The following is a 24,350-nucleotide window of genomic DNA, read 5'->3' on the forward strand; positions in this document are numbered from 1 at the left end:
AGTATTGTTATTACTACTGAGTACTACTTTAACAGGCTACTGTAGGTCCTTTTTAAAATAGCAACTAATTTTAAAGGAAAACATTCTCGTTTTATTTTAATAAGTGAATATACATATACATTTTTCCAAATCATTTTAATTTGTGCAGCAAAAGCTTTGCACGGTAAATCATAAAAGAAAGAAATCACTAATGACTAGACAGGCTGTCCATTAAATTCAACAATAATCAAATGTTCAGAACGCCTCGTTCACTAGTGCACTCTGTAGGGACTAGGGATGCAGCCTGTGAGTTCTCGTTTGTTCCCTTGTTACGGTAAAATGGTTTTGTCACAAATGGCTCCATGGACTTATGTAGGGCACTTGGTTAGAATTAAAACACGTGCTCTTCAACACAAACGACGAACAGAATCTCTAACAAAAAGCAGTTATTGACAATTGCTGGATAAATAGTGCACTATTCAGTACAGGAGCCATAAATGATAGAGTTAGGTAGCACAATGTGTAGGGAATAAGGAGCGGTTTGGGACACACTCAACAGCGTTTTTTTCCTTGTCACGCTTTTATGACTCATTGAAGTTCATGCGGGGAACTAACCAATCAGGAGCGAGTTTTCTTGAGCAAGCGGCCCATCATAAGCCCCGTTGTATGGAGGCGAGTCGTGAGTTCAGTGCGCATGTACCGGTGTGAGAATGAGCATGGAAGGACAGGAGAGTTGTTTTCTTTGAGAATAAAGTTTTAGACTAAAAACCTGATTATTATATTATAGATATGGTTGTTTATATTTAATATATTACTGAAGATAAAGTGTTCCACCATGTTTCGGCAAGGTACAGCGCTCCTGTCTAAACTTAGACATTTCAGGTGAGTGATTTTGTTGTTGTTACTAAATTCACTCTCTCATTATCAGTACTCTGTGGTCAGAGTTTGACTGCAGTAAAACTATGAGCTTTTTAAGCTCTTTTAGTCCTGATAGAGGGTGCTGTGTTCACTGGAATTTAACAGACCATCCTACATTTATCAGCACACACACAAAAAAGCTCTGCTGTCTCAGCTCAGAGTGTGTACCAGTACAATTGTCTTGGTCAGTTTGCTTTAAAATAAACAGCTGAAACTCCAAAGTCTGTGGTGTGAGTCTATATATTTATATACATATATGGATAAGATGTAAAATATCCTATGTTAATGCATTAGAGCTTCACACAGGGCCCACCCCTCTCTCTTCCTACATGCAACCACAACTGTTGTCCTGTAGTCATCTACCTGTGGCCATTTGAAACTAACCCAAATCAATAGGGTTGTTGTGAACGTTTATGATCGATCAGCAGCCAGCTACACCTAACACCTAAGGTTACTCTTTGGGGTCAGTCCATGTGTAACGAACACAGCCACTGCATCAATAGCTTTTCACGGGTGTCATCAGGTAGGCACCTCCTCTCGTCACTGTTTTGCTGAATTAAGCCCACGACACCTCCAGAAGGCTCACCAGTGAGATCTAGCGTCCCTGACCCACCCTACTCCAAGCTAACTTTATAGCTCTCTTAACCATAACTCCAATCTGGCGTCTCTAGTGACTACCAAGCCCCACTGGCACTGTTAATGCATGCTCAGTGCCACCAGTTCCATGTGACATTTATGTGATACATCACTGGCACTAACACACCAAAGCACCCCACTCACTTGTCCCTCACATATTTTATATATTTACATTATATTATATTACAATTTAAATTATATTTCCCAAACTAGTCTGTGCTTTCACAAGCATTGACTAGTGCTGCAGTGATGTGGTGTTGGGTTAGCTTAAGTTGTGCTGGTACAAGTGGATCAGACACAGCTGTGCTGCTGAAGTTTTAAAACTCCTCAGTGTTACCGCTAGGGTGGTCCTGCAGGGGTCCTGACTATTGAGATACATGATGACATGGGACAAACAATATATGCAGAGCTACACATGGACTACAATCTGCAATTGTAGAACTGCAGCTATAGTTCCATTAAAATAGACAGTGTAGAAACAAGTTATGGCTATTCCATGTATGTTTGTATATTATATATGCAGTGAAGAGTATGAAGCCTGTTGTTTTGTATAAATAAATAAATCAATTATTTTGAGTCAGTTTTGAGTTGTTGAGTAAAATAGAGCGATGGGTGTTGGGAGGAAGCTGGTCTTGATCCAACTGGTTCTGGCATGTTCACCTGTATCTCCTTTTTACTACAGTCTCTTCTCTTCTGGGAAATTTTTTCATGAAATATTTGAACATTTTTTGAGGATTTCATAGCACAGATTTGGCACATACTCGGGCACATACAAACTACTGAGGTCGGGTACTGACACTGGGCAAATATTTCTGGATACCAGATTGTCCCAATTATACTGGATGGAGCTCCCCCACTCCAGAGAACACAGCTCCACTGTTCCACAGCCAATGCTGGGAGATTCTATCCTTCTAGTTTTCTTGGCATGGTACTTAAGAGATTATGGACTGTGAACTGAATGTCAGAATGGATTTACTCATAATGAGGTGTGTAGTAAGTTCAAATTCTTGGAAAAACAGTAGTGTTTTGTTGCAGTGTTTTGCAGAGGCAGAAAAGTGTCTCTGCCCCAGAGAGAGCTCTGCAGTATGCGATTGGACAGAAGATTTATGGCTTCACAGTACGAGAGGTACATCATCATCACACACACACTTCACAATCTCATGTAAATATGTAAAGCCTTTGTGTGTGTGTGTGTGTTGTACATATATGTATGTATTTATGCTATTTATACACACACACATTTCAGTTTCAGTAGATTTTTTTTTTAAATTACAAATACAAGTGAAATTCAACTATGACAGTAGCAATATTGATACTGTGTGTGTGTGTTTAGGTGTCAGTGTGTTAATGAACAGCTTGCTTGTTGAACTGACAGCTTGTATTTGAACTGTGTGTGTGTGTGTAGGTGACTCCAGTGCCAGATCTGTTCCTGACAGCAGTTAAACTGGATCATGATGCCACAGGAGCTCAGTACCTGCACGCAGCCAGAGATGACTCCAACAACCTCTTCAGGTGTGTGATCTCATTCCCAACAGAATTCAGACTGGAAAGCACGTATAGTTTTGTTTAATCGGAGGATTGACCCTGACTGATGCAGGGACAGCAAAAGTACAAATCTACTCCAGGGCTTTCATTCCCACAGACTTCTGTTTGAACCAGTGTTCCCACCTCGGCTCATATGACGTTTATTCTTGTAGTTTGAAGCATTTATTAGTACAGATCCTAGACTCTTTAACTTAGATCCTGTGTTTTACAAATAACTATAAGGGGTAAAAAAATTTTGTAAATGTTTTTTGTGTAGTATGTACAGGGGTTAGACAATGAAAGTGAAACACCTGGTTTTAGACCACAGTAATGTATTAGTGTGGTGTAGGGCCTCCTTTTGCGGCCGATACAGCGTCAGTTGGTCTTGGGAATGACATACACAAGTCCTGCACAGTGGTCAGAGGGATTTGAAGCCGTTCTTCTTGCAGGATAGTGGCCAGGTCTCTACGTGATGCTGGTGGAGGAAAACGTTTCCTGACTCGCTCCTCCAAAACACCCCAAAGTGGCTCAATAATATTTAGATCTGGTGACTGTGCAGGCCATGGGAGATGTTCAACTTCACTTTCATGTTCATCAAACCAGTCTCTCACCAGTCTCGCTGTGTGTATTGGTGCGTTGTCGTCCTGATACACGGCACCGCCTTCAGGACACAATGTTTGAACCATGGATTGTCCACCAGGCTGCTCCAATTTAGCCATGAAACCTCCCACACTAAAATGACAGCTGTTTCAGTTTCACTGTCTAACCCCTGTAGTTGTAATACAAAATATTTAATAATTCTCCAACTCTTTGGTATTTTAAGTTAACTGTTGCATAGCAATAATTGCATAATCATCTAAAATGAAGAAGTTTGAATATGACAAGTGAAAAAAAATGTTTTGGACACTTAATTCGTTATTAGTTCCATCAAGAAAAAGCACAGCAAAAGCATGTGCATCAGTTTTTTCTGTTCTCGGGGATAATATTGTATCCAAAAGTATATGTGAGGTTTGGTTTAGACCATGTTAAGATGGTGATGTTTGCAATTGTGAAAGTAGCGTATTAATACTTCACTATTTTTTTATTATAAAAAGTACGTCATTTTTAATTTTATCCAACAGTTACCTTCAATTAAGAAAAGAGCAGGAGAATGTTAGAATTCTGAATTACAGTTATACGTTGCAAACATAATTCTTTAAATTATATTTGTACACCTAATAAATGAAACAACAGGATTTAGAAATGATTGTTTTAATGGCAGCAAAGCCACTTTTTGCATCAGATTTTAGAAGTGAAAGTCAGTTTTCTACTTTGTGTTTGTGTGTGTGTGTAGTGTTCAGTTCCGCACCACTCCAATGGACAGCACTGGAGTTCCTCACATCTTAGAGCACACAGTTCTGTGCGGCTCTCGGCGGTTCCCCTGCAGAGATCCCTTCTTTAAGATGCTTAACCGCTCCCTCTCCACTTTCATGAATGCCTTCACAGGTACAGACCTCAGAGGAATTAACACAACAGAGTTTTCTAAGTTTACTGCCAGCAAGATGTGCCTGTGCTAACTGAATTTGACCTCTCTCTCCAGCTAGTGACTATACGATGTACCCGTTCTCCACTCAGAATGCCAAAGATTTCCAGAACCTTCTCTCCGTTTACCTGGACGCTGTATTCTTCCCTTGCCTCAGAGAGCTGGACTTCTGGTAAACGCAAACCCACACAAATGTAGATCAGAAACAACTTCCATTTGTGTCTTGTCCCCACTTTGATTTTGTAAACGTTTGCAGACAGTATGAATACAGGACCAGCCATCACATGTGTGTATCTGTTTTGCAGGCAGGAAGGTTGGCGTCTAGAACACGCGAATCCTACAGACCCCTCGTCTCCTCTGGTGTTTAAAGGGGTGGTCTTCAATGAGATGAAAGGAGCTTTTGTGAGCTTATGTTCCTTCTCTTCTTCCATTGTATAATACAACCAGCAGTTATCTTTTAATATCAGAATGCTGTATATGATTTCAAGCCAATACACTTCATGATGTATGGGGCATTCCTGGTTGTGAACAGGATTGGGGTTTACAGGCAAGTTCAATTTAAACCATGAACAAGCTATAGCTGGCTCAAACCTAATGGTCCACCTTAAATGATGCAGCAAATTACATTACTTAAGGTGGAATGGACTTGAAATTTGACAGAGAAGAAGTCCAGCTTCAAAATGCTAGCAGACAGATACAGTAGAGTGGGAGCTCACTAGCTGTAATGTTAGCAGCCCTGTATAGCAGTGCTAGAGCCAGAATTTTAAGAGCGGCGATGTTAATACTTTTGGGGCTTTGCCTGGAGCAATTATTTATTTTGTTGGGGTGGGTGTGGCTGAGCTTTTGAAGTAAAACTGAAGGGAAGAGTGTATCTGTTTTGTTGTGAGACCAGTCACTCTCATGAATCGTATACAGAGCCTTTAAGGTGTGTGTGTGTGTATGTGTGTGTTTGTGTTTAGTCAGATAATGAGCGAGTGTATGCTCAGCACCTGCAGAATAAGCTCTTACCTGATCACACATACTCAGTGGTGTCTGGAGGTGAACCACTTGCCATCACCGACCTGACCTGGGACCAGCTCAGACAGTTTCACTCTACACACTATCATCCCAGCAATGCCAGGTATATATATACACACACACACACGCACACACTGTCAGTCTAAGATACACACAGACATACACAAACACACTTGGCTTGGATGATATCTCTGAATCATTTGGAGGATGTGTGTGTTATTTCCCTTAACAAAATCAGCCAAACGTTTATGAATCCTAAGTTTTTTGTCCTCTGTGAAGCATGCCTCTATGTCATTACTGAGAGGCAACACACCTTCAGTGTGGAAGACCTCAGGAACATACACACACCTTTATATAACAACAAAATTACTAAACTTGAAAATTTATGAATTTTCTCTTGATTTTTTAGGTTTTTTACGTACGGCGACCTGCCTCTGGAGCAGCACCTGAAACAGATCCAGGATGAGGCTCTGAGCAAGTTTCAGAGAACTGACCCAAACACTGCTGTACCTGCTCAGAAATTATGGGACAAACCGGTCAGATGCATACCACACACACACACACACACACACACAAACAAGCTCTGCTGTCTCAGCTCAGAGTCCCTGAGCAAAACCAGTCAGGCACATGTAACAAACAACACAAACACATATTCAGACGTTGTAGAGAGGTCAGAAACACACTACACACATACCACCTGCACACAAAACACCCACAAACACTGATAATCCAGATCAGGAACACTGAGAAAAGCACACTAAACACACCACATAAATACCACACACTCATCAAAACACTGCTGTTCCAGCTCAGACACACACACGTATCATTCACCCTTCACATACACACACCCAAACTCTGCGGGTCCAGTTCAGATACACTGCAACAAACCAGTCAGACAATACATCACAGACTAAACGTATCTCATGTGCTCACTGCAATAATTTAGAATTCTCAGGGAAGTTAATTACAACATTTAAAGGTTTGTTTTTCATGGTTTTCTAATTAATCAGAGAGAAGAACATGTGACCTGCAGTCCTGATGCCCTGGCTCCAGACCCAATCACACAGAACACACTGTGTGTGAGCTATCTTCTTGGAGAGTGAGTACAGGCACACACACATGCACATAAACACCTCTAAACAAACCATATAGACCCATATTCTTAAAAGCTGCAGAGACCAGGGAAGTGCAGATGGAACAGGTGCCATGATGGTCAATCCTGTGTTATTAATCTACTGCTAATTATCAGTAGTTATAAGCAGCATGAATGTGTGTATATATTAAAATCGAATTTACATTAAACAAAATTAAGGGGAACAATTAAAGGAAGACACATGCTTTTCCCTCATTGTTTTTTTTTTTGTGTTTGTTTGCAGCATCACAGACACTTTTGAGGCCTTTACTCTGAATCTGCTCTCTTCTCTGATGATATCAGGCCCAAACTCTCCCTTCTACAAAGCACTGATTGAACCCAAGATAGGAACGGATTTTTCTTCTGTGGTGGGGTACAGATCTACTCGTTATTGGACTTACATAATTATACGTTAATATTTAATGTTTCATCTTTTCTGGACACAAAAATGATTACAGTTGGGATTTCTCCGTTTTTATAAATGTTTAATAAAGGTTTTATTACACAGGTATGATGGCAGCACGAGGCAGGCCTCCTTCAGTGTTGGATTGCAGGGAATGTCGGAGGAGGACACTGAGAGGGTGAAAAGCATCATCAGCCAAACTATTGATGACATTATCACGTAAGTGTATTTCACATAAACTTATTTTTACCATAACTTGCTTGTATACAGGGAGGCACGGGGGTGCAGCAGGTAGTGTCTCTGTCATAGCTGCAGGTTAATGGAGGCTGTACGTTCAAGTCCCGCTCCGGGTGACTGTCTGTGAGGAGTGTGGTGTGTTCTCCCTGTGTCTGCATGGGTTTCCTCCGGGTGACTGTCTGTGAGGAGTGTGGTGTGTTCTCCCTGTGTCTGCATGGGTTTCCTCCGGGTGACTGGTGTGTTCTCCCTGTGTCTGTGTGGGTTTCCTCCGGATGACTGTCTGTGAGGAGTGTGGTGTGTTCTCTCTGTGTCTGCGTGGGTTTCCTCTGGGTGCTCCGGTTTCCTCCCACAGTTCAAAAACACACGTTGGTAGGTGGATTGGAGTCTCAAAAGTGTTCGTAGGTGTGAATGTGTGTGTGTGGGTGTGTGTCACCCTGTGAAGGACTGGCGCCCCCTCCACGGTGTGTGCCTGCCTAATCTTAATGTTATTCATGCAGGACTGGATTTGAGGAGGAGAGAATTGAGGCTTTGCTGCATAAGATTGAGATCCAGATGAAACATCAGTCAACAAGCTTTGGCCTGGCCCTTGCTTCTGTGAGTACAACACACACAGTGAGATTAAAGGCAGGAGGATGTATATTTTATAGAAAAGTTTATGTTTACTCTATTTCATTGTAGTACATTGCATCCTGCTGGAATCATGATGGAGACCCTGTGGAGTTGCTGAAAATCAGTGAAAATGTGTCCAGGTTCAGGCAGTGCCTGCAGGAGAACCCTCGCTTCCTTCAGGACAAGGTCCAGCGCTACTTTAAGGTAATCAATCATTGCCAATTCCACACATTAGCTAGGTCTCGCGCAGTTCTCCCAAACACAACTGTGAAGGCTAATGCAGTTTTCTCTCACTGTTACTGTTAGCTATCATTGGAGTAGAACACAGTTGAAGGACGACACTAACTGCCCAGTACTTCTATGTTAACTAACAGTTGTGAATTTATCTGTGCTTGCTTGTCAGGAGAACACTCACCGTCTTACGCTGTCCATGAGTCCAGACGAGCTTTACGTGGAGAAACAGAGAAGTTTAGAGCAGGAGAAACTTCAGCAGAAAACACAGGCCCTCACTGCAACCGATTGCCAAGATATTTACCAGAAAGGCATGAACTGCAATGCCACAAATAATTGAAAACAACACATAAACATACCACATAGATATGCAAATACATGTAAACAAACAAGTTCACTGCCACAGGTGGTTTAAATGCGGAAGACACATTTCGCTGTACAATGACAAATAATTGCACATTACATTACATTACGAAACCACATTACTGCTGCCTCAGTTCTTAACAACTGTCTCTTATAACTGTCTAGTTGCATATAATGATACATGTAGTAACAGTTGAAATAAATCCAGCGGTGTTATATTTGTTGTAACTTTTGTTTTATGTTTTTATATTTCAGGCTTGCAGCTCCTCTCTGAACAGAGCAAAACTCAGGATGATTCCTGCTTACCTGCCCTGAAGGTGTCTGACATCGCACCCACTATACCACACACACCTGTAGAGGTGGGGACTGCAGGTAAACAACACCCCAGGACTGCGCACACAAGCTGTTTTCTTGTGGACTTGGGAAACATTCAGTCGCAGCCCAAATACTGTTCCATTTAAAATACTTTATTCATGCCAAGTACAGTCCAAATACCCAGATGTGTTCTTGCTCAGCGTGTGTTATGGATGCGTTGAGGCGTGACTTCTGCAGTCTTGAGAGAATCAGATATCCCAGAATGCATTTTGCCCCAACCTCAGCGATGGCTTGTTTTCCACCACTGAAACGTTGAATCATTAAGTACTCAAGCTTCCCCACTGCAGAATAACCGTACAGGGTCCTCCCGTTGTCAGGAGTTTGCCCTCGCAATTAGAAATTCCAAGCGGTGCTACAAAGTACGGCACTCCCAACCTGACATACTTTGCACTGAGAAACAGCAGTACACTGCCTTATTGAACCAGTCATCTCCAATGACTCTTGGAAAACATCTTTTATGCCGACATGTTGTAGGCTGAATGTTACAGAAAATCTGTATTAACTCTTATTATTTACTCTAACTTATTTTAAACATGACCCACTCTATGGAGTATGACCTGGTTCATTCAGGGACTGCAAAGCAATTTGATCTTATGTGGGTTGCAGTTTGTTAATCTGCAGAAAAAATGAATAATCACTTTCATGAATATCGTTTGCTACTTTTAACTGGTAAAAATGACTTGTTGCTCTCTCTGTCTCTCTCTGTCTAGGAGGAGTACCGGTCCTGTATTGTGAGCAACCCACTAATGGAATGGTGTATTTTAGAGCTCTGTGTAACCTCAACACACTCCCAGAGGACTTGAAGATCTATGTCCCTCTCTTCTGCAACGTCATCACCAAGTGAGGCTCAGTTAATTAACTATGTGGATTTACTCTTTGGAATAAATATCCAGATGGAAACCTGTCTGTGAGGATTGTGGTGTGTTCTCCCCGTGTCCGCGTGGGTTTCCTCCGGGTGACTGTCTGTGAGGAGTGTGGTGTGTTCTCTCTGTGTCTGCGTGGGTTTCCTCTGGGTGACTGTCTGTGAGGAGTGTGGTGTGTTCTCTCTGTGTCTGCGTGGGTTTCCTCCGGGTGACTGTCTGTGAGGAGTGTGGTGTGTTCTCTCTGTGTCTGCGTGGGTTTCCTCCGGGTGACTGTCTGTGAGGAGTGTGGTGTGTTCTCTCTGTGTCTGTGTGGGTTTCCTCTGGGTGCTCCAGGTTCCTCCCACAGTCCAAAAACACACGTTGGTAGGTGGATTGGAGACTCAGTGTCTGTAGGTGTGAGTGTGTGTGTGTATGTGTCTGTGTTGCCCTGTGAAGGACTGGCGCCCCCTCCAGGGTGTGTTCCTGCCTTGCGCCCAATGATTCCAGGTAGACTCTGGACCCACCGTGACCCTGAACTGGATAAGGATTACAGATAATGAAATGAAAGGAGTCTACAGTTATGCTTAACATAATCCTTTTTAAAAAAAATCTAAGCCAAGGATAAAATAGGGTTAATTATCCTGATTATTCTGTGTGAAGAGCCACTTGAGAAGTTCACAATAACTGGTAATAATGTGAGATGATTTAATCCCAGATTGGGCTGTGGGGACATGGATTATCGTCAGCAAGCTCAGAGGATGGAGCTGAAGACTGGAGGAATGTATGTCGCTCCGCAGATCATTTCAGACACTGATGACCTTGACCTGTATGAACAGGTAAATATTGGACTTTTTAATTTTTATTTTTTAATAATATGAATTATTGATTAATATTCTCCTCTTAATATTATAAATAGGGCAACATGTCGCCTTGGTTTGTTTACAACCTTGTTGTTGTTGTGTGATTCAGGGCATTCTCCTCACCTCTTCCTGTCTGGAGAGGAACTTGCCGGACATGCTCCATCTATGGAGTGAATTATTCAACAGGTGAATACAGTCATGTTTTTAACACTGAGTGTAATTCTTCATAGTTCTGAGTGTGGCCATAAATTTACATCCTGTAGCGTTTAATTTATATGGTGTCATTACCCAACTAAAGGACAGTTTACAGTTACAAATTAATAGCAAATAAAACGCAAACACAAAATAGTTCCCCAGTGGAAAGAGAGGAAAAAAACATTAATTATTGAGAAGTATATCCACGGCACATTCTTATACAGGACTCAGATATACTTATAAACGCACAAATACTGTTAATATGTTGTGTTATGCACCAGTTAGCGATAACAATAACATCACTTTGTTTCTGCACTCACTGTCCAATCTCTCAGCTCCACTGACCACACAGAAGCACTCTGTTCTACAATTACACACTGTAGTCCATCTGTTGCTGCTGCATTAGTGTTGAGAATGATCCACCACCACATCACACCTGCTCTGTGGGGGTCCTGAGCATTAAAGAACAGGATGCTACCAATGGAATTCATAGCTACAAATATACTCCAATTAGTAAAGCTAGAGCTACAAAGTTGTATTTGTTGAAAAATAATTGTCTGTTTTTACCAGTCCTCGTTTTGACGATGAAGAGAGGCTGAAGGTGCTGGTGATGATGTCAGCTCAGGAACTGTCCAATGGAATTTCATATTCTGGTCACATGTACGCGATGGCACGAGCAGCTCGATCTCTCACTCCAGCATCTGACCTGCTTGAGACCTTCACAGGAATGGACCAGGTCAGCCTGACAACCGTGGCCATCACATGACTTCGGACAGCCTCTTCGTACCATCTTAACATCACATGGCACTTATAGACCGCTGAGGTCCAGTTATTATTCTCTAGTGGATGTCCTGCCCATATAAGGGTTTAAGTCTAAGCTGAATTTCTCTTTCACAGAAGTGAATAGAAAATGCCTTCAATGTTGTAAACAAATAAAAGCCTTAAATGTTTTGTCTTTTTCGACTTTTCCCCTCAAATCCTGGCCTAAATAGAGAGTGGAATTTATCCTTCAAAATATTTTCCTGTGTTTATATCTGTGTTTGCACATACATTCTGTCCTCAGGTGAAGTTTATGAAGAGAATGGCTGAGATGACTGATCTGACAGCAGTTTTAAGGAAGCTGCCGAGAATGAAGAGGCATCTCTTCAACCCAGAAAATATGAGGTACCAGTGCAGTTAAATGCATTATATCTATTTCATTCCAATACCTCAGTGTCTTTAAAATCCATGGACTACTTTATATTGACAGTTTGCCTCATATCGTAACCCACTAGAATCTCAAAACAAGCAAGATAACTTTAAAAAAAAACCTTGCTTGTCACCTTGTAATCAAACTTTGCCCAAAGCTTGCCTTACACACCTTTAACCTCAGGTATCGAAGCATTAAAAAAATGTTGGTCATATGGTCCAACCCTGCAGCCTTTTCAAAAAGACCCATCAGCTACAATATGAACACACCCTTTCATTTCCCAGTTTAAAAGCTCTGTACAAACTCCTAGATGTAATGTAGGAAATGTAAATGTATGAAGACTACTGCTGTACCTTTTACTTCAGTTCTTTAGCAGCTGCACTACATGCTTGTATTTCTCTACTCTTAAGAGAACAGAAAGTGAGCTCGTGTGCTAATGCAGGTCGTTAATTTTTCAGGTGCGCAGTAAACGCTGCTCCTCAGAAAATGCCAGATGCTTCAGTAGAGCTGGAGGGGTTTATGCGTAATATTTCCTCTCACAAGAAAGAGAGAAAGCCTGTCAGACCTGTTATTGTTGAGGTAAACAACAAAACATGTTCAAATAATATCAAATATGTGTGTGTGTGTGCTTTAATTGCTTCTGTGTTCCTTTTCAGAGACCCCTGGATCCTCAAGCTCCTTCTAGATCATCTACGAGTCGTAAACTTGTGTCTGTAAGAACGTTTATATGTATTCAATGTGCACCTTTTTTAAATTTCTGCCACATTTCGGCTCTAAGTTTTTTCTGTGTTTTGTCTTTATTAGGAGGCTCATTTTAAGCCGTGTCAGATGAAGACATATTTCGAGCTTCCGTACCCTGTCAACTTCATTAGTGAATGTGTTCGCACCGTCCCCTTTACTCACGAGGATTATGCCAGGTATATATACACACACACACACACACACACACACACACACAGAGTGCATTGCTTTATTGGAAATTAATGCCTTCTGTATTTTCCTTTCTCTTTCTCTCTCTCTCTCTCTCTCTCTCTCTCTCTCTCTCTCTCTCTCTCTCTCTCAGTCTGTGTATTTTAGGAAGGATGATGACAGCTAAGTTCCTTCACGGAGAAATCCGAGAGAAAGGTGGAGCTTATGGAGGAGGGGCAAAAATGGGAAGAAATGGCCTTTTTTCCTTTTACTCATACAGGTAACATTAAATAAAGATGTGCGGTTATATCTGAGGAGGTGTTTATTCTTTCTCTCGCATGCATTCCTTCCTTGCACAGTTACGCCATGCCTAAAGCCAAACAACACCCTCAGCACAGGGCTGTGGAACAGTGTGACTCTATTCTCTGGAGCGTTGGAGTTCCATCCAGGACCTTTTAGGACGAGTTGGAGTCTCGCTTGTGATCAAGAACTAATCATCCAGCATCAGTGCCTTACATCGCTGATGTTTTAGTGAATGAATGCCATCAAATCCTCACAGCAGTTGTCTAATGTGGTGTAGAGCCCTCCTGGAATCCTATTCCAAACATCTGTTAACTTCTGTTCCAATATTTCTTCTGAAATGAAGTGTATAGATCTGTATAGTGAGGCTCCCTACACTTTGTTCCATGCTCTTTCTTGTGTGTGTTTTTATTCCTCAGAGATCCAAACTGTTCCCAGACTTTGTCTGCATTCCGGAGTGGAGTGGACTGGGCTCGAGAAGGGAAATTCACTCAGCAGGATGTGGACGAGGCCAAACTGTCCGTCTTCTCTGCTGTGGACGCTCCTGTCGCCCCCTCAGACAAGGGTCAGACATGTTATACCCCTTTTGTTTTTACTCATTTAGAAAATGTATTTTTCTTTGGCTGTCTTTTTTTTCCCTTGGGTTTTGCAGTGTTTATAATGGAAACTGGAAAATCTGTGCAGACAATATTCATAACCACAAATAAATAATAAACTAATTAAAGAGCTTGTCTGTGGCCATTCGCATGAAACATCTTAAGTGAGCAAGTACTTGCATTTAAAACGCAATCGTAAATGAATACTTAAAGATGCCTAGGTGTTTATAGAATTTAAATGCTCTGTAGATGAATATTTATGACAATTGAAGAGGTTTTAATGATCTGAATGTGCTTTTATTTACACGTAGTGTATGTGTAGACTGTGTGTTATTAAATTTGGATTGTGAACATGTATCAACCTCGTCCACTGTGCTGCAGGTTTGAATCTGTTTTTAAACGGACTGACAGATGAACAGAAGCAGATTCACAGAGAGAGACTCTTCGCTGTGACACACACAAACCTCACGGATGTGGCCGAACGGTAAGGATGCCTGTTATTTACTAATAATGAATATAATCTCTGCCATACACCGTATGTCCAAATGTTTCTAAAAGAAGTGTCTAAACCTTTTTGGTCATTCGCTGCATCAGAAAGCACTTTCTTTAATTAAATCACTTATCTGTCCACAGTTACCTCGGTATTGGACAGAGGACGTGTGGAGTGGCTGTGCTGGGTCCAAAAAATGACAACATCAAGAAAGACCCGTCATGGATCGTCAAATAGAGACTTCCGCTCTCATCACATACAGGATTTAATTCACAGGGTCATCAATAGATCTGTTACATTCTTCTTCATGGGCTCATTTTTACTCCGAGTCCTGGGTTTCTGTTCCCAGTAGGAAAATGCATTCCTTATTTCATCCATTAACACTAAATTCTGTCAGAATTAGGGTCACATTGATGTGTGAAAGCAAAACTGCCTTTGTGTTTCCACACAAGCTTAAAACGCACAATATTTAATCTTCACTGGGTTGGTACCTTAACAGATTTAATGTCCCTGTTGTGGATATTTATAAAAGAGGACAGATCTAAGATCAGATTTCTCCGTGTTTGTGTGTGTCATCATAACAATATCGATCAAAAATATCTTATGTATTTATCCTGCTCCAAGCGCACAAATATTTCAGCCAATTCCTTCACGAGTTCAGCTCTGGAGTAAAATACAAGTGTTCAGCACCAGGACACAGTTATTAATATTGTTGTAGAAAATGAATTTTGTATTTATTTCGCGTACTTCATCATCTTTCTTTGGCGGAGTTGAGAAATACCACCATAAGCACTCAAAACATTAATGATGGCAGATGTGTTGACACTGCTATTTTAGAGCAGAATCTCAGAAAACTGAAAAACAGCAAGTTAGAAATCTGGGCTGGGTTTCCCCAAAGGCATCTTGGAGCGAAGCAGATACTTGAGTTGTAGAGTGAGAAGTTTTTCAGAACTGAGCCCAGGATTTTCGCCAATGTTTCGTGTACTGACAAGTGCAAGGAAACTCCATGAGCTGTGAGAGATTTGTAGAAGTTGAGTGAAACTGCTGGATAATAAATGACAAGTTTAAAACAGTATTTTTGTTTTACATCTTTAATGCATGATTATGGCAGTTGTTACACACCATGTACTTGTTTGATTTGTGGCCAACGCTATAAGTGGACATAAATGCTGCACCACACATTTATAGCAGCTTCTATAAAGCAGTGGAAATACACCACAGTGGAAATCAGCCAAAGCTTCAAGATCACATGCTTGTTTCTACAGTCATTGTCCATTGCATCAGCTCCACTGACCATAGAAGTGCACCTTTTTAGTTCTGCTAATTACTGCATAATTTATTGGCCACGTTTCACGCTGTCTTTGAATGGTCAGGACCAACAGCAGAGCGGGTTGTTATTTAGGGGATTGATCATTCTCAGTGCTTCACCCAGACGTGGGCTCTGTCTGTGTTGCGCTGGTACAAGTGGATCAGACCCAGCAGTGCTGATACATTTGTACACTGACCCCTCGACGTTTGACTAATTTCAAACATGGCTGCCCCCATGTGGGGGACCCTGTTCTGTGGAACATATCTGGGTTTATTCAGGTATAACTAAGCATTTTGATTCTTCATCTCATGTGAGTTAACCTTTTATAGAAAATAAATGCAAATATAATAAATAGACACTTTTATAAATATTATTTGCTACTCTTTGATGGTGAAAACACTGGTTTCCCCGTTAATAGAGTGTGTGTGTGTGTGTGTATATATATATATATATATATATTTTTAAACTCAGTACATTTTTGAAGAAACTTTCCAACAGTGTTTTACTCAAAGGTTCAGCCTCGATTATCACAGCAGCAACGTGTTAGAAACATCTTCTCACAACAACAGACATCACACTCAACAGCTACTGACTCACAGTTAAACTCCAGCTTTGGTACTAAAAGCGACAATATCAAAGTGCTACAGAAAACAGCATCAGGGACTTGTGCAAATAACACAATCTCTAAAGGGAAATTACACCCATTTTTCAAAATTCACCATGATTCAGTGGTGAGCCTTTGACAAAGTGTTCAAGAGTGTTCTGGTCTGAAGCGGCAAAGCAGATATCTCTCGATAACCGTGTCTCCAAAAATAACTTGTCACACATAGAGTACCATGCGTGTGGGCATTCTTTAAAATAATGTATTTTATATCACCTCTGAACATGTCTCAGGCTTGAGGCAGATGATTTAGAAGCACAGTGTGAACAAATAAGGGTACCCCAAAGGGTTGTTTGAGCGATGCCATATGGATAACCACTTTTTGTTTCATAAAGAACCATTTTAAAATAGGAAAAGAACCTCTGCAGCAAGTGAAGTTGCTTTAAACCTTTAAAAGTTTCTTTACACTCACACATCTTTAACAAACACGGTTCTTTATGGAACCGAAAGTGGTTCTTCTATGGCATCGCTCAAAGAACCCTTTGTAGCCCCCTTTATTTTTTAAGACTGCAACTTTATGGGAGCCAGTTTTTGGAAACCTTTAAAACTCTTCAGACGTTCGGTTCCATGCACAACCACAGAGAACAGTTTGAGCGTGTCGAACCGAACTAAAACTCTGAAACACAGAAATTTGCAAATGTGGTGAAATTCTCCTTTAACTATTGTGTTTACCAACTGTAAACATCTTCACGCGACTGTTTTTCTCAGATGAAATGAAGCACATATTGCTGCACCTGCAGGGATCTTTTAAGATGAATTTGAACTCACCTAAGATATTTATGCAAGGTGTTAGGACTCTGATCTTAATGTCTATCAGTGAAGAGGACCTCTGTGGCAACAGGGTCAGATTTAAGGTGTCTTCAAGACGCATTCAAAGGTAAACACTAAACCTATGCACCAAAACAAAGCTGTGGAATTGCAATGAATTTCAATGTTCGTGATATTAATTATCCCCACAGTTTCTGTCTCTTACTCTCACTCCTCTCCCTGTCTCCACCTGTCTTTTCCTCTGTTCTTATTCTTTCGCCTATTATCCACTCCTCCTCTCCCACATTCCCTCTCTCTCTTACTCTTCCTCTCCTTCTTTCTCCTTCTCTCTCTCTTCGTTCCTCAGTCCTGTCACATGTTCCAGCTGGCCGGAGTCCGACACGTCGTAGCTGGTCTTGTACTTTGCAAGAATCTTCATCAGGGGGCGGAGCTTCAGCCACCACTGCTCCTTAGGAATCCTGTGTCTGCGTAAACAATAAACAACAATATACACCAACCATATAAAACAAACAGTAATAATTATCAACAGCATCCTACAGAATCCCATTATGACTGATTCACATTTATGGTAAGTGTTTCTAATAAAATGGCCAATATAAATACAATGGAAACATACAATTAATCCGTTTTACCACCAAACGAAATGGGCGTGTCTTACACAAAGTCTGTCTCTTCTTTGAGTTGTGTTACAGGTTGAAAGACCAGAGCTCTTCGTCTCATTCCCAGTAAACATGCAGAGTCTTCAGTGTTAGCAAACACACGCCCTGCACACACACACACACACACACACACACGATTACACAGGGACCCTACTCATACTATCAGATCAAAATATTGTAGACACCTGTTCATCCAAAACATTATTCTGAAATTTGTCTCTGGTTCTCTGTGTGTGTGTGTGTGTGTGTGTGTGTGTGTGTGTGTGTATACCTTCAACATAAAACTCTTTTAGTTTTTTTGAGATCCATTGCATTGCTTTAGCTGTGATCTTTGTCCCAAAGTTCCTGTCGAATGGAGACGGCGCTCCTCCCTGAAACACATTGAAAACTATGCTATAATTATACAGCCAAAAGTTTGTGGACACATCCTTACCCACCACTTCTTCTGAAAAGAAGGATGTCGATCAGACACGCGGTCCTATTTACTCCAATAACACTCTCGACTATTTAATGGTGGCCACAGGAACATTAGCACGGCCAGGTACTGAAGATGCATGATTATTTATGGATCACCACTCCACTTTAACTCATCCCAGAATATGGGTTGGAACGCCATGACCACAGAGAACACGGTTCCATTGTTCCACAAGCCAGGGCTAAGCTCTTGATACACCTCTAACCCAAGCTAGACGTCGGACATGATTATCTTAGCTGGCTGTGTCTGCAATGACTGTACTGTGAGGAAGCTGTATTCACATATAGCTGAACGGAACATAAAGGGTCCCATGTGTTTGTGTGTGTATGTGTTTGTGTGTGTGTACCTGCTGCATATGTCCCAAGACATTCTTCCTGCAGTCAAACACTCCTTTACCCTCCTCCGTGTACAGCTGGTAGATAAAGTCTGTTGTGAAGTTCTCATTGCTGTTCTCATTCCTGTAAATAAACACACACACACACACATATTCTGACTCAGTAATCCTACTTCTTCCCTTTCCAAAAAACCATAAATATTTCATCTCAATTTAACCAAAAAAATAATTAACTATAAGACAGTAGATGATGGTGAACTGTGACTCGGCACTACAGCATGAGTACATGATTACTGCTGCTGGTGATGATGATGATGATGATGATATGTGTGTGTGTGTCTGTAAAGTACCTGAGTACTAGACCTCTCTGGATGCTGGTCTTCATCTTCTCCGTCAAATGCTCTACATTGGTCTGGAGAAAGCAGTTATTAAAAAGTCACTTTAACGTCATCACCACACCCCACACATCCTTTCTCCCTCCCTCTCTCTCTCTCTCTCTCTCTCTCTCTCTCTCTCTCTCTCTCTCTCTCTGCTGTAAACTCCTGATATAGCGCACAGGGCTAAATATACCACTCTATGTTTGGAGCAGCAGAAGAAGGAGAAATAAAGAGTATGGCAAGGGGACAATGTTATTATTTAACCCAGAAGGAGGTATATTATATTACCATCACTGTCCTGAACATACTTTTTGTAAATGTCTGATTTACTACTGTGTGAAATTATCATTTTATCTGCTCTAGGTAATAGTTTTGTGTGTGTGTGTGTGTGTGTGCGCGTCTGAGTGAGTGTGTGAGAGTTTAAAACACTCCCATCATAACAATAATGTCACTAATTACAGATTAACTACTTGGAAAAATAACACCATTATATATGTGTATACATGTACATAAGTGTGTGTGTGTGTGTATGTGTGTGTATCTAGGTCATCTCCAGCATCCTAATATAGACACACTGTGTTTCAAGGCCAGGTGATGGTCACCTGTCCAATCACTGGATGAAAGAGAGGGGGGGAGGGTTAATGGTAATTAATCAGGGGTTAATTTCTCTTTACTGCAGTAAGTATCTCTCTCTCTCTCAAATATTAACTCTCTCTCACAAATATTCAACTTTAATATTCAACATCTCTCTCTCTCTCTTTCTCTCTCTCTCTCTCTCTCTCTCTCTCTCTCTCTCTCTCTCTCTCTCTCTCTCTCTCTCTTCTGAGGAGGCTTTACCCTAGATAATGGAAATGGAAGAACATTGTGAGGATTCAATGGCATTCTGCTGCATAAACTTCAGTGATCTCAGTGAACCTCTAGAGAAAACTGATCCAAAGCTCTAGCCTTCACTTGTCATTGGGTATGGAGACCTTAAGCTCATGTGCAGCTGCTCCAAGCATCGCATTTCATCTGATGCTTTGTATAGAGATTACAAATGATATGTCAGCTACGGGTGCAGCTAATAGCAGCTGAAGGTCATTGAAGGTCATTGATGTTTGCACAGGTGAGCTCACCTGAAGTTCTTTGATGTTAAAAGGCTCTTCGTAGATATAAGCAGCATCTGCTCCAGCAGCTAGCGCCCCGACCGTTGCCAGGTAACCACAGTAACCGCCCATTGTCTCTATAATAAACACACGCCGCTTTGTCCCACTCGCCGACTGTTTTATACGATCACAGGTCTGCGTATACACAACAACGCAAACACACAAAAACACACATATACAAACAGAGAAACGTTAATATGGAGATTTCTATGGAGAGCTGGGAAGCTTAAATTGCTTAAAGTTAACCTTACATTGGTGATGGCATTGAGCGCAGTGTCTGCCCCGATGCTGAGGTCTGAGCCAGGGATGTTGTTGGAGACGGTGGACGGCACCATCACCATGGGAATGCAGAACTCAGTGAGTCGAGAGCGTGCCGCAAGCAGCTCCAACAGACCCAGGTATGCCTACACAGCAAGGGTTTATGGGTAAGAGTTCAGCATTACAGGTAATAAAAAAGCAGAGAGCAAGGGGTCACACTTGGGGTCATAAACAGGAGATGAGAGAACAGAAACAAGGGGAAAGCAGGAGGCGTGGCCTGTAGGAGTCAGACATGTTGAGTGGTGGATGTTAGTATCTAAAATATAAATAGTGGAATCCTCCGGGTGCTCCCGTTTCCTCCCACGGACCAAAAGTGTCCGTAGGTGTGAGTGGGTGAGTGAATGTGTGAGTGTGTGTCGTCCCGTGAAGGACTGGCGCCCCCTCCAGGGTGTGTTCCTGCCTTGTGCCCAGTGACCTGCACAAGGTCCGGACCCACTGCCGCCCTGAACTGGATAAGCGCTTATGGAAAATGAATGAATAATACATCAAGAATTAAGTCTTCACTTGCTGCCCAATATATTAAGATTTTATAACAATATTACAATGCTGCATTATAGTTACGAGTCTTTGTGCTCTAGAATCCTATTATAAAACAATTCTCTGTTTTCTAACGTGTAATCTCTTCACCTCAAATCCTCCGATGACCAGCAGAGCATTGATCTTATTCACTCGGATGTGTTCAGCGATTTTATCCAGGTGTTTGCCCGGCAGGGTTCTGAAAAGAAAATGTAATAAAAGAACTGTTAAAAAACAAGTAATCAAAGCTATTAATCTAAAACTAAGAGAATTCTTGTTTAAAAGAGATTTTACCTTTTCGTTCCGAGTAGTGACCCCCCCTGACCGGTCCAGCCTCCAACATCACCCCATTTAATCTCTTTTATCTGAGGAAAGACAGATCAAATAAATAAATATTTTGTTATTTTTATATCAGAGAAAATATTAAGTTATATAGCAAAATTATCCTCCACAGGTGTTTTATCTGTAGAAGGTGTGCACTGGTAGCTGTACTAGAGTCTACACATTAACGATATTAGAATGTACATGTTTGTTACCTGTAGAAAATGTGTAGTGTTACCTGTACTGAATTGTACAGGTGCTGTTTTACCTGTACTGGAGCATACAGGTGTACAGCATTAGGGTGTACAGGTGTATTACCTGTAGAGAATGTGTAGTGTTGCCTGTACTGGACTCTACAGGTGTGCAATATAAGGGGGTACAAGTGTGCTACCTGTAGAAAATGTGTAGTGTTGCTTGTAATGGAGTCTACAGGTGTGCCATATTAGGATGTACATGTTTGTTACTTGTAGAAGGTGTGCAGTGTTGTCTATATTGGAGTGCACCTGTGTGTTGTGTTACCTGTACTGAATTGTACAGGTGTTTTGTTGCCTGTACTGAATTGTACAGGTGTGTTACCTGTAGAAAATGTGTAGTGTTACCTGTACTGGAGCCTACAGGTGTGCAATATTAGGATGTACATGTTTGTTACTTGTAGGTGTGCAGTGTTATCTCTACTGGAGTGCACTTGTGTGCTGTGTTACCTGTCCCTTGCTGAAGCCCTCAAAACCGTCGTGAACAGCAAACATGGTGTGTCCCTCTGTGATGCCCACCCTGACCGCTGAGCGGACGGCCCCATTCATCCCGGCCGCCGGAGCACCCACATTCAACACAGCCACGTTAAACCCACTCTGCAGGACGAAAAGGGAATTAATACACACTCACACAGATTAGAAGTGAATTAATTAGAGAGCTGTGAAGCATCTCTCATCTGTCTCTGAGGCATCACTGCACCATTCTTCATCTCGCTCTGTCTCTCAGCTCATGCAGGTGTTATAACTCACAATGCATATATTAGAATGCAAAGTGGAGAACTGCAGCCAATAAAAGCAGCCTGTTTGTTAAAGACAAAAAATCATCATGCTGCAATAATCTACCGTCATGTTACATACACACACATGCAGCATGGAGACGGTAGGGATACTGTATGAAGCAAAGTCAGATATGAAAAAGCCATGATGGTTGCTGGAGTAAACTAAATAATGGAATAATCTTTTTAAACCAAACATATAGTTTCACCAAGTACCAATAAATGTCAAAAAAAAAAAATCAGCTAATTGTACTTATGTTTACCAAAAATTGGTTTCTAAAATAAATCACAAGATGACAGTGGTGCAACACATAAGAACTGAACACTAGAAATATACATTCTAGTCAAAATACCAAGTCATAAAACACATTTAAATACATTTACTACTTCAGTTAATATGTTTTATTGAAACTAAAACGATTTCTAAATCAGTCAGCCGCAAGAGGCGGATCAAAGCACTGTTAAAGTGTGGTGTTAGACATTCAGCCAATCAGGTTGTGGAACAGGGACCTAGTTAATAAATCCTATTAGAGAAAATATATTCTGTTTTCATCCATCCATCCATTATCTGTAAGTGCTTATCCGATTTTAGGGTTGCGGTGGGTCCAGAGCCTACCTGGAATCATTGGGCGCAAGGCGGGAATACACCCTGGAGGGGGCGCCAGTCCTTCACATGGCAACACAGACACACACACACTCACGGACACTTTTGAGTCGCCAATCCACCTGCAATGTGTGTTTTTGGACTGTGGGAGGAAACCAGAGCACCCGGAGGAAACCCACGCAGACACAGGGAGAACACACCACACTCCTCACAGACAGTCACCCGGAGGAAACCCACACAGACACAGAGAGAACACACCACACTCTTCACAGACAGTCACCCGGAGCGGGAATCAAACCCACAACCTCCAGGCCCCTGGAGCTGTGTGACTGCGACACTACCTGCTGCACCACCGTGCCGCCCTCTATATTCTGTTTTATTTTATATTATTTTATTTTAGTTTAATTTATTGTATTTTGTTTTATTTTATTCAATTCTATTTTATTCTATCCTTTTCTTTTCTTTTCTTTTATTTTCTTTTCTTTTCTTTTAATGTATTTTATTCTATTCTATTCTATTCTATTCTTTTATTTTATTTTATTTTACTGTATTTTATTTTCTTCAATTCTATTCTATTCTTTTCTTTTATTTTCATTTATTGTATTTTATTTTATTCTATTCTACTCTTTTATTTTATTTTATTTTATTTTATTTTAATTTTTATTCTATTTTATTGATTGTTTCTTCTACTTTATCCCACTATGAAGCTTTGTTAACATACACAGCCGGGATCATCCTCCAAAACCTCTCCACCTCATCCACACAAACACCAAGAGAGTGAAAATAATACAAATAATCAAAAACCAGTTCATTCAGCAGTCACAAAAAAGACAGTGTTAACCCTTTATCTCACATGCTCGGCTCTAAATATACCTGCATTAATTAGTGCCTGGAAAATACAATATGATCATTTCAGTTTCTGTATAATATTAGCACAAATCCATAAACACTCTTTTAGATATAATATATATTTACACAAAAACACGATCAGAATAATATTGCTTATAATAATCACTCAGCTACCGTATAATCGGATTTGTTTAGACTTGTATGTGTTAGTGTTTGTGAGACTCACCTTCGGCACTTCGCTGTCAGTTTTACGGTATGAGAGCAGCTTGTAGGTGTTCAGATTGTTCTCAAAACTCCTGGAGGTTTTTTACAAAACAGAGATCAGTTTTTCAGACACTTTCCGGCGTTAAAGCTGTCCTTAAATGAAACATCCGATTAGACTGGACCTGCATTGTATACAGGATGGGTTTTTTGTTTTTTTTAACAACTAGGTTTATAAATAAATAGATAAGAATAGCAAACAAATTCTAGAACTATTGTGATGTTGTGTGATGGACTGAGGGATGAACAGATAAAGGGATATGGGTTGATAGATGGAGGAGTAGGAAGGGTGGACTGAAGGACTGATGCATGGAAGAGGGATCGATGGATAGATGTTTGATGAATGTAGGGATGGACACAGCTATAAGCGGATGGATGAACTCTGGGTGGAGAAAA

General features: G+C 41.0%; 2 protein-coding genes across 2 annotated transcripts in view; one reads left to right on the top strand and one right to left on the bottom strand.

Annotated features, from left to right (window-relative positions):
* Positions 1 to 685: 685 nt before the first annotated feature.
* On the top strand, positions 686 to 15,956 carry LOC136675992 (presequence protease, mitochondrial-like). Its single transcript, XM_066652835.1, has 27 exons — positions 686 to 861; positions 2,569 to 2,659; positions 2,939 to 3,045; positions 4,391 to 4,542; positions 4,637 to 4,751; positions 4,885 to 4,981; positions 5,539 to 5,699; positions 6,006 to 6,132; positions 6,610 to 6,698; positions 6,976 to 7,104; positions 7,240 to 7,353; positions 7,869 to 7,965; positions 8,050 to 8,184; positions 8,384 to 8,522; positions 8,830 to 8,946; positions 9,660 to 9,789; positions 10,507 to 10,627; positions 10,761 to 10,837; positions 11,417 to 11,582; positions 11,910 to 12,010; positions 12,494 to 12,614; positions 12,692 to 12,748; positions 12,840 to 12,952; positions 13,099 to 13,224; positions 13,664 to 13,809; positions 14,222 to 14,324; positions 14,474 to 15,956. The coding sequence occupies exons 1-27, from the start codon at positions 815 to 817 to the stop codon at positions 14,565 to 14,567; spliced, it is 3,072 nt and encodes a 1,023-aa protein (XP_066508932.1). The 5' UTR covers positions 686 to 814; the 3' UTR covers positions 14,568 to 15,956.
* A 135-nt stretch (positions 15,957 to 16,091) lies between these two features.
* LOC136675994 (ATP-dependent 6-phosphofructokinase, platelet type-like) overlaps positions 16,092 to 24,350 on the bottom strand; it is a 17,676-nt gene continuing 9,417 nt past the window's right edge. The window contains exons 12-22 of the mRNA XM_066652836.1: positions 23,920 to 23,989; positions 21,915 to 22,061; positions 21,187 to 21,257; positions 21,004 to 21,091; positions 20,310 to 20,462; positions 20,029 to 20,193; positions 18,887 to 18,948; positions 18,549 to 18,660; positions 17,999 to 18,098; positions 17,727 to 17,832; positions 16,092 to 17,532 (exon numbers count right to left, since the gene is read on the bottom strand). Of these exons, the coding sequence (XP_066508933.1) occupies positions 17,367 to 17,532; positions 17,727 to 17,832; positions 17,999 to 18,098; positions 18,549 to 18,660; positions 18,887 to 18,948; positions 20,029 to 20,193; positions 20,310 to 20,462; positions 21,004 to 21,091; positions 21,187 to 21,257; positions 21,915 to 22,061; positions 23,920 to 23,989 (1,240 nt within the window). The 3' untranslated portion in view covers positions 16,092 to 17,366. The remainder of the gene's footprint in view (positions 17,533 to 17,726; positions 17,833 to 17,998; positions 18,099 to 18,548; positions 18,661 to 18,886; positions 18,949 to 20,028; positions 20,194 to 20,309; positions 20,463 to 21,003; positions 21,092 to 21,186; positions 21,258 to 21,914; positions 22,062 to 23,919; positions 23,990 to 24,350) is intronic.

Source organism: Hoplias malabaricus, chromosome X1 (assembly GCF_029633855.1).
Source record: "Hoplias malabaricus isolate fHopMal1 chromosome X1, fHopMal1.hap1, whole genome shotgun sequence".
Taxonomy (NCBI): Eukaryota; Metazoa; Chordata; class Actinopteri; order Characiformes; family Erythrinidae; genus Hoplias; species Hoplias malabaricus.